The 10,511-nt window shown below is 43.3% G+C and overlaps 1 protein-coding gene across 1 annotated transcript; it reads left to right on the plus strand.

Moving 5' to 3' along the window:
- The first annotated feature begins 1,105 nt into the window (after window positions 1–1,105).
- Window positions 1,106–3,796, plus strand: LOC127696292 (PRAME family member 8-like). The gene is made up of 3 exons (XM_052198862.1): window positions 1,106–1,392; window positions 1,843–2,433; window positions 3,229–3,796. Exons 1-3 carry the CDS (start codon window positions 1,106–1,108, stop codon window positions 3,794–3,796), a joined length of 1,446 nt encoding a protein of 481 aa, XP_052054822.1.
- Window positions 3,797–10,511: the final 6,715 nt, after the last annotated feature.

Here is a 10,511-nt window from a genome sequence, read left to right on the forward strand (position 1 = left end):
TGATCTATAATTTAAAGGGTGGAGATTAGACCAGGAAATCCAATTCCGGTTTGGGTTTGAAGGGTGTGGCTACAATAGGGAGGGGCAAGCAGAGATGTATATAAAGGCTTCCATGGAGCCACATATCACAGTCAGAGGCTTGCATCTTGCAAATCTCCCTGATTCGGCTGGGATTTGGCAACATATCTGCATTGCTCAACTGGTATGTAAACCATTATTTTTTCTCCTTGGGTCATGCAGTTTTATATAGAGAAATTCAGACTCCTTAAGAGGAACATGTTGAGGATCTTGGGTTTCATTGCAAATGAAATTTTAGCCTCATCACCAATACTATCCCATGATAGCTTGTGTGTATATTCCATTACTTTGCCTGATATAACTGTTTGAGACAAGGATTCTGTATGTTGTTCCAACTCTCTTAGAGCTGGCCATGTGCCTCCAGGTAAGCTCCAAATCAGACAATCTGATTAAAATGCTCCCTCATGTTTCCCCTTCACTGTAATGGTCTTTATTTTTTTGTGAGACCCTGGATTACACTGTAGACCTGTAAGCCAGGTATCCTTGATATCCTTCCACATCATATAGCTGAAATGACACATGTGATTTACTCATGTGTCTTGCCTTAGGTTTTCCATCGCCTCTTTTACACACACGTTTGCTCTGTGGACATATTCTACTTCACAGACACAGGTGAGATTCAATATTGTAGAAATGCACTCAAGTCATTCTGTTTTCTGGGAATTAATCTTGATCCATAACTCATGGATTTACATTGGTATGTTTGTTTCCTCGGTTACTTTTTGTTTGCATAGGTTTGAGATATTTTATTTTGTTTTTGAGAAAGGGTCCTACATAAAATATTTTGATCTGACAATTATGTGAATATTTGCTTGATATAAAGACTTCCACATTATCATTGTGGGAGCCTCTCTTTCCACTACCAGTTTAGGTTGAACAGGCAAATTGATTTCTCTGTTACTGTTAGAGCATTAGCTCAGAAGCTTAGTGGTTGATATAATGTTGAGGAAGTTGTATTAAGTTTGTCTTGAACGTGTATTCCTTTCTGACTTCTTGGCAGGAGTCTTTTGACTCGAGACTTTAGAAGATGAGTATTCAGACCGCAGCCACACTCAAGAAGCTGGCAATTCAGTCTCTGGTGAGAGATGAGGCTTTGGCCATATCCTCTCTGGAGGATCTCCCCTCTGTACTCTTCCCAGCACTGTTCAAGGAGGCTTTCAGTGGCAGACAAACCAAGCTCATAAAGGCAATGTTGGCAGCGTGGCCTTTCCCCTGTCTCCCTGTGGGGGCATTGATGAAGACGCCTAAACTGGAAATGTTGCAAGCTGTGCTAGATGGAATAGACATGCGACTGACTAAAGGGTTTCACCCCAGGTGAGCAAAGGTCAAGTATTATATAAGAGACCATGTGGGGTACACAGTAGAGATTGTGGGGTCATTGCGAATGGCTTCTGATGGGATCACCAGACAGTGATTCAGGAACCTTATAGCTATTGTGTGCTTGGACTAAGGACAGTTATCAGTGGATTAGGGCTTTGATCCAAGCAGCCTCACAGTAGAATGTGCCTATCTATCCCTGCCATTCCTAAAACCATTAATAATGGGACTAGGGAGAAATAATGAGTAACTTAGAGGAAGGAAAGTGGTCAGGGCCACACATGCAGCTCAGAGAAAATTGTGCAGCATGCATGTGTGCACATTGCACTGTTGTTTAAAAAAATATACAGCTTGGCAGGCTGAGGGGTATTTCACTATAGAGTCACTTAGTGAACCCTTACTGAGGGTCATCGCGGCTGCTGATACTTGACATGTGTTCACCCTCAGCAGGAGAAAACTTCAGGTTCTGGACCTGAGGAATGTGCACCATGCCTTTTGGAACATATGGGCTGGTACAGAGGATGATAGCTGTTCTTCAGAGCCCTTGGATGAGAAGCCAGTAGTGAAGGTCCTTCCCAGATATGCAGTGAGGAGGCAGCTGAAGGTGGTAGCTGAGTTGTGCCTCAGGCCACGCCTTGATGAAGCACAAGCAGCCTTCTTGAAGTGGGCCCAGCAGAGAAAGGACTCCCTACATTTGTGTTGTGCAAAGATGAAGATCTGGGCTATGCCCATGGACTTTATCAGCAAGATCTTGAATATATTTCATCCAGAGCATATTGAGGAATTGGAACTGAACACTCAGTGGAATTTGTACAAGCTGGCCGAATTTGCTTCCTGCTTTGGGCAGATGAGAAATCTTTGCAAACTCTTCCTGGCACCCCTCTACAAGAACGTCTTCAAGATTGCCAATAGGACAGGAGACAGAGAAGAGCAGTCTATCCAGGAGTTCATATCTGTCTTCTCCAAATTCAATTGTCTCCAGCATCTCTCCATGAGTGGTGTCCATTTCCTCAAAGACCACATGAATCAGGTCCTCAGGTGAGCAAGGATGGAGGACTGGGTCAGCTAGCAGAGCAAATTTTCCTCTTCCATTTTAAAGATTAGTGGTCCAGGATGCCTGTCTGTCAGTCACTGGGAACAAACATTTAGGGGCTCCTTAGAATATGTACGTAATGTGCAGTGATTCCAAGTCTTAAATGAGCATGCCTGAAGCAGAGGACAAAAGGGAGATAAGGAGTAGGTCAGATATGGTGAGGAGGGCTTGAAATTCTTCTTGGAATCATAGGCAAACAATCCATCAAAAAGGGGACAGGAAGAGTTGAATGTACTTAGATCTTGAGGGACTCAGCAGCAATGTGAGAAGGTGAGCTGTCTGCTTAGATCCGTGGGCACAGCCTTCCCTCTCCCCCTACTACTCCGTGAGTGAAATGCTTGACCCTCAGTAGGGCTGAGTGCATGAGACAAGAGGGAGTGTGGGCATCTGCATGATAGCATGAGTGACTGTGGAGAGGTCAGGGTGCAATGCAGCATTGACTGAGGCCACAGGTCATGTCCTTAGATCCTGTCAGGACTCTCCTGGCATGAAACTTCCTCCTTGGTATCCTGGGTTTTATAGGGTATAATGGTTTTCTGCTTGAGACTATGGCCAGCAGATCAAGTGTGGGTTTGACTTCACTAAGCTGATTCCAAAAGGAAGCATCTCAGATAATATCTTTGATCATTTGCTCACACTCAGCTTGGGGTCCCTGTTCCCTTCTAAGACATTGAAAAGCCCACCCCATGCTCTCCATCACCATTTGCCAGAACTAACCCTCTGGTCCCCTTCATCTCTAGGCACCTGATGACGCCACTGAGCTCCCTTTCTGTCACTCACTACCAACTTTCACAGTCAGACTTGGATTCCTTCTCCCACTGCCAGAGTGTCTTTCAGCTAAAACATCTGGAAATGAGAGGTGTGGTTCTAACAGATTTGGATCTGATGCCTATGAAATGTCTCCTCCAAAAGGTGGCAGATACTCTAGAAACTCTGGATTTTCAGGGATGTAGGGTGAAGGACTCCCAGCTCATTGCCCTCCTACCTGCCCTCACACATTGCTCTCAGCTCACCAAGATCAACTTCTACAACAATTGCTTCTCCATGCCCATCCTGAAGGACCTTTTGGAGCACACAGTCAACTGGAGCAAGATGAATGTGGAACAATACCCTGCCCCTCTGGAGTGCTATGATAGGTTGGCTCATGTCTCCAGAGTAAGATTTGCCCAACTTTGTCTGCAGCTCCTGGAAACCCTCAGGGCAATAAGGCAGCCCAAGAACATCTCCTTTGCTACAGATAATTGTCCTAAATGTGGTGAGCGCTGTGTCTATGGCCAAGGTGCGAGATTTTGTTTTTGCTGGCACTGAGCATGGATACAGGACTTCCTGATGTGAATAACGGGCAGGACTGGGACACATCTCTCATGCATGGTGGTCAGAGACTGTGACTTCAGACACTTTATACATGCTTGGAAACAAAAGACTGTACAAGAACTGAGATCCTGGAAGCTGAGCTTGGCATGGGAAACAATCTGTTGGACTGTGTGAACAGAGGACTTGTGGAGTCAGGATGACAACTTGGCTGTTTTGAGTGACTTCTGCCAGGACAGATTAAGAGATGCTTTGTAATGGACTTGCCAACTTTTGTTCTGAACTGTAATGTCAAGTCAATAAACAGAACCAGGGTTCTTTTTTTAGATGTCATTCCTGGTGTGTAACTAGCATAAAGTATCTACCTTTAATCATTCTGCAACAAATACCCTCTGGAGAGAGTCAAAATGAACACATGGATGCCAGACATGTAATGATTCAAAATCTTGGGTACATGGATAATGTTATAAGCTAAGGTGATTCACATATGGATCTCTAGGTTAGCATGTGCTAAAGAAGAATTCATAAGAACAACCTACATGTCTCTCACACTTCTTTTTTATTCCTTCCCATCCCTCCTCTCCCTGCCTGCTAATGAACTTCACAGGCCTTGTTGCTTTGAACCTTTGAACTTGCTCCGTGCTTGCCCACAGCAAGCTCCTTTCATGCTCTACAGACAGACAACCAATCAAAGAAGCCAAACCCCACGTATTAAAGGAGGTGACTCCTGTTTTAATAGTACATTTTGCTAGAAAAGAGGGCCAAAGTTTGGTTTCAGCACTTTTATCATCAGATGCCTCCAGCTGGAACTCAAGCTTCAGGTGGTAGGTCCATCTCTTCAGATATCTGTGGATCCTGGCTTTTACACATTATGCACAATACATATGCATATACACCAAAATGAAAAAGTCTTAAAAAGCCCTCCATTTCACAAATATTTCACAAAATGAACTAATTTATTAAACTGAGGTTGCTTGAGTTGTGTGTGTCTCCAATGATTTTCCCCTGCAACACACTGTGAAGAGAATATGTGAAGTTTCAGGTGTATTAATTGAGCTTAGTTGTTGAGCAGCAGCCTAGCTAGTGTTGGGCTCCAGTGGTTCAATCTCCTTGAGCCCTCATGAGACTAGGTTGGTTGATCCTGTAGGTTTTCTTCTGGTGTCCGTGAACTCTCTGACTCCTTCAATATTCCCTCTAGTCTTCCACAAGATTCCCTGAACTTTGTCTAATATTTGTCTGTGGGTCTCTGCATCTGTTTTTGGCGGTGGCTGGGTGAAACGTCTCAAAAGATAGTTATTCTAGGATTCTATTTAGAGAATATCATTAATAATGTCAGGGCTCTTGAACTCATTTTAAAAGGTGACACTTCCTGAACAGAACACCCATAGATCAGGCACTAAGGCCAATACTTTTCAAGTGTGACCTCAAGAAAGTAGAAATCCTCAGTAAGGCAAATACAGCATCAGTAGGTCAAAACAGTACCCTAAGTAATGGCAAAAATATCTTCACCAGCTGTACATTCGACAGAGGGTTGATATCAAACAATGTAAATACCTCAAGAAATTAGACATCAAAAACCCAATACTCCATTTAAAATAAAAATGGAGTACAGAATTCAACAAAGAATTTTCAACAGGAAAGCTCTAATTGCCAGGATATACTTAAGGAAATATCCAACATTCCTACGAAAATGCAAATTGTAAGGAGTCTGAGATTCCTTCCTATACACATGAGCATGGCTAGGATAAAAATGGAAATGACCGCACATGCACGTGAGGATTTGGAGCAAGGGAGACAATCTTGCATTTCTGGTGAGTGTGTAAATTTGCACACCATATTTGGAAATCAAGCTGGGTGATTATCACAAATAATTCTACTTCAAGGCCCAGTTATACAATTCCTGGCCATAAACTCAAAACTTGTTCTGCCATAGCACAAGGACACTTGCTCAACTTCATTCATAGCACCTTTATTCATAATAACCAGAAACTGTTAGCACACCACCTGTCTCTCACTGAAGAGTGGATAAGGAAAATCATGTACATTTCTGTCATGGAATACTAATCATATATTAAAAATAAGGATTATAATGCAGTTTTCAGGCAAATAGATAGAACTCAAAAAATATCCATTCTTAGTGAGGTCATTGTGACCCAGAAGAATGTGCATGCTATGTACTCACTAATACATGGATATTACCCATAGACTACAGGAAAAGCATGCTACAATCCAAACACTCAAAGAAACTAAGTAAGATTAGGGCCCTAGGTAAGATGATTGAATCTCACTAGGTAAGGTAAATAGAATGTATATTACTAGTGGTTGATCAGAGGGAACTGTATGGGTGCTGGTATGGGACACAAAGAGAGGTATGGAAATCAAGTGTGTTGGGAGGAGCCGCCTCCACTGTGCTGGGAGAGAGAAATACAATCCATTTGGGGGCATCTCAGGTACAAGACAGACACACAGGATGGGGCAGGCTCCTGGGAGTATATGGGAGTGACCTTGGCTGGAAACTCAGGAGCTGGGGATAGGGAGACTGAAAGTGGCCACTTCCTGTAGTCAGGCAGGATTTCCAGTGGGGGGAAGGTAACACCAACCCACCAACAAAACCTTCCATCTAAAATTTTCCCTGCCTACAATATGTGCAGGTATAAACCTGGAGCTGAGTTTGAAAGAATAGCCAACTATAGACTGGAGAAACATGAGGATTAACCCATGTCAGAAAGCCAAACTCTGACACTCTTGATGATACTTGGTTGTGCTTAAGAACAGAATCCTAGCATAATTGTCATACAAGAATCTTCATCCAGCATCTGGTGGCACCAGAAGGATATGCACAGCAAAACATTAGGCAGATTTCAGAGAGAGTTGGGGAAAAGTCAAAAGGAGGATTGAGGGAGTCAGATGGTGTCAATTTACCACAAGGAGATCAAGAGAACCAAGTTTCCTGGACTCATTGGGGTTTATCAGAGACTGAACCACCCACCATCAAAGAGCATGCAAGGTCTAGACCTAGGCTCCCTGGACATATGGAGCAGATGCGAATCTTGAGCTTATTGCATGTCTCATAAAAACCAGACAGCAGGGTTTCTCTTATTCAACTTCATGGCCTTCCATGGGAAACTTTTCCCCTAGCTGGGCTTCCTTGTCTGGCCCCAGTGGGCACGGATGTATTTAGAGCTGATGTAAATTGGTGTGCCAGGGCATTGTGGAAACTGCTGGGGGTAGGGCATGTGTGCCTCTTCTTCTCTGGGGAGAATGGGAGCAGGAAATGAGGGGGAAAGGGTCACAGGGTAGGTATGGAAAGAAAGCAACTTCAGGATGTGATCAGGTGGTAAAGCGAATACACAAATGAATTAATGAAAACCCAAAGAAATGATAGATAGGGAGCTAGATATGTTTCACAGTTAAATGTTGCCTACTGCAAACTAAATAGAAACACATTCTATCTGAAATATGGTAGCAACATGTTTTCTTAAGCCTCATATTTACACTAAAAATCATTAAATATGCTAATTTTGATATACAGTAAAGTAATGAGGATTGTGAAGCTTTGTGGCTACTGTTAGTATATACTTATACCTGATAATTAACATATGTAAATTATTCAAACAATGTTGTTTCAGTCAGACATCATGCTACATATATAAATAGCTAAGTTTATATTTATTTTATTTTACTCTCTGCCCCCTGCACATTTTTTTCTTTTTCCTCTCTTTTCTTTTCTTTTTTTAAAATTAGATGTATTCTTTATTTACATTTCTTTTTGGGGTAGGGCTATGGATTTGTTTTTTTCAAGACAGCGTTTCTTTGTAGAGCCCTGGCTGTCCTGGAATGCACTCTGAAGACCAGGCTGGCCAAGAACTCAGAAATCTGCCTGCCTCTGCCTCCCGGGTCCTGGGATTAAAGGAGTGCTCCATCATTGTCTGGCCTTTATTTAAATTTCAAATGTTTTCTCCTTGCCTGGATCACCCCCTCCCAAAAGTCCCATTAGACCTCTTCCCTCCCCCTGTTCCCCAATCGAACCCCTCCTTTATCCTTGTCCTGATATTCCCCTACACTGCTGTATTGAGCCTTTCCAGGACCAGGGCCTTCTCCTTCATTCTCCTTGGGTTACAACACATTTTATGAAAGAATTATTTTCAGTAAAGGAAAAGCAATGTAAAGGGGATGGAGATATAACTGAGCATTTTAGAGTACTGGATTCTCTAACGAATACATCAGGTTCATTTGCCTGCTTATATGTTGCAGCTTCTGTGTCCTGTATCCCCAGTGCTCTTAACTGCTGAACCATACATTCAGTAAATATGAGGTAAACATGATCAAGGATCAGCTTGGCACATAGTCTACAGATAAGCCAACAAGACAGGAGCTAGACAGGTAAAAGGCTCTTACCACACAAGGATGCAGAGGTATGGACTCTTTACTTTGCATGTAGCCTAGGTTATAGATGGAAACTCTTTCATCTAGGCAGCCATAAAATTAGTGCTGGGGTTCAATACAGGAAAGGATCTCAGTATCCAAATGTGAGAAATAATATAGTACAGTCCTAGAAACTTGAAGGTTGTGAGCTGTATCACTCTTGATTATGAGAGCACCTCTAACATGGAGAAGGCCAGTGACTCCTTAAGGTGAGCCCCAGTCTTAAGGACAGTTTCTTCACAACCTTAAAACTGGCAAGCCTGCCCCTGAGATTACTCACTAGGCACTTCTGGAAGAAAGTTACCAGATATTCACAGGTTGAGGATCAAGCCTAATTGTTGCCAGTGTCCTGTGATAGCCAAATTTCTGAAGAAAATGTTGGGAGAAGCCGTTCGCAGAAGTTCCACTGGATTCCAAGCCTATAGTCTGTGGCTTCTGCCTGTTAAATCCAATTGACAATCAAGGAAGTTAATGGTAGCTCACAGCTTTGGGCAGCAAACAGGTGTTCTGAGTCACACAATGTTCCTTCCAAGTTCCTACAGGTGTAGCTCAGGGGTGACAACAGAAAGGAATTGTGTGTGCAATTGTGTGAGTGGCTAAATTCTAAGGTCACAACTGTGAAGCAGCTGCTACACATTCATTGGTGGTAGAGGGCAGCAAGCTACCAGAATAATATCTCAGAGCACCAGATCAGCAAAGGGGCTGGAGTATGTTGGCCAGAGAAAGAACAGGGCTTAGCAGCAGGATCGCATCCTCAGTCAAGTCCAGAGGAAACCCTCAAGGGCAGAAGTCACATAAACAAACAAACAAGAAACAAACCAAAACAAGAAAACCTGCCAGGCTCCCCAACCTCCTACTCTGACAATCGTGCAACAGAAGGCCAAAGTCACCAGGACAGGGCTCCTAGCACTTTGGAGAAACCATGCAGACCAAACATAAGAATCTACTGTGCCCCACCCTTTGCACGAACTTCTTCAAGGACACCCAGGACATGCTCCGCAGAGGGACACAGGTCAATCACAGAAAATCTCTCCAAATAAGCTTGCAGGAATATAATAGGATCTGGAATCTATTCCCTCCCACTGAGTACAAAGCCTGGACCTGAACAAAGCCCCTTTCCCACCCTTGGGTGTTTTGGCAAAAGCCTACATTGTGTCTAAGGCTGGAAATTTATCAGGCGCAGTAAAAATGAGTCATTATCTTTATCTTTGACCAGAGGTACTTTTAACTCTTCCATTAAGAACTATAGTGCTGAGTAACTTATCAAGCTCAGTGGTAGCCCCTAGGCTCCATAATTCCCTGGGCATCAGTGCCATCCAGCTCAATGTCTCTTTTACCTTGGACCCAATTTACACTGAAATTCTTTCTTTCCAGTATGGATTTCTCCTTGCTTTTCCCAAGAGACATCCTTAGCTCTTTGGAGAAACCTGTTTTCTCTTGAGCAACGGGATAAGAACCTTCACTGGGTTTCATTCATGAAAACTAGGACAAGAGACTGAGCTGCCTATTTACCACTGAGCTACAATTATTGGTATTTGGTTGGGTGAGACAGAATCACATTATGTCGGCTAGGTTAGAGTCAGTTTGGAACCATCCTTCTTCAGTCTCCTGAAGCTTTCACCACCTTCCTGGATCAGCTCTCATGCTGTTCTGTACTTGAGAACTGTCTTGCTTCATTTGCGTCTTGGTGTACCAGCAGCAGAGCATGCGTGTAGATGGGGGAGGACTCAAAACTGCAGTGGTTTCTCTCCTTCCACCCGAGGGCCCCATTACTGAACTCAGCACTTACTTGGGCGGCAAGTGCTATTGCTCTTTGGGCCATCTCACTGGACCTTAAGCTCTCTGGAGGATTTTCTTTTAGAATTGTGTTTTGGGTAATTTTTGCTTTGCTTGATTGCTTGTCTGGTTTTGGGTTGTTTGGTTGTTGGGTTATTTGGTTGGTTTTTGAAAGGGATGGTCTGTTTAACATGTCTCCTTCTTCCTGAACTCAGTCTGAACAACATGCTGACCTTGACCTTAGTCCTTCACCTGCTACTACCTCCCTAATGCTAGTTTTAAGGATTGTACCTGCGCCATCTAGTAAACTACACTTTGTTTATGTGTTTCTTTGTTTTGTTGTTTGGGGGCAGGGTTTCATTGTTTAAGAGCCCTAGATGTCCCATAAGCTACTCTGTGGTCCAGTTTGGCCTCAACATCAAAGGTGCCCCTGCCTCTCTTGATATTTAGGTCTGTGCTACCCTGCTCAGCTCTGGTTTAATTATAAGACAGATCCTCACTCCATAGGCTT

This window comes from Apodemus sylvaticus, chromosome 11 (genome assembly GCF_947179515.1).
Source record: "Apodemus sylvaticus chromosome 11, mApoSyl1.1, whole genome shotgun sequence".
Taxonomy (NCBI): Eukaryota; Metazoa; Chordata; class Mammalia; order Rodentia; family Muridae; genus Apodemus; species Apodemus sylvaticus.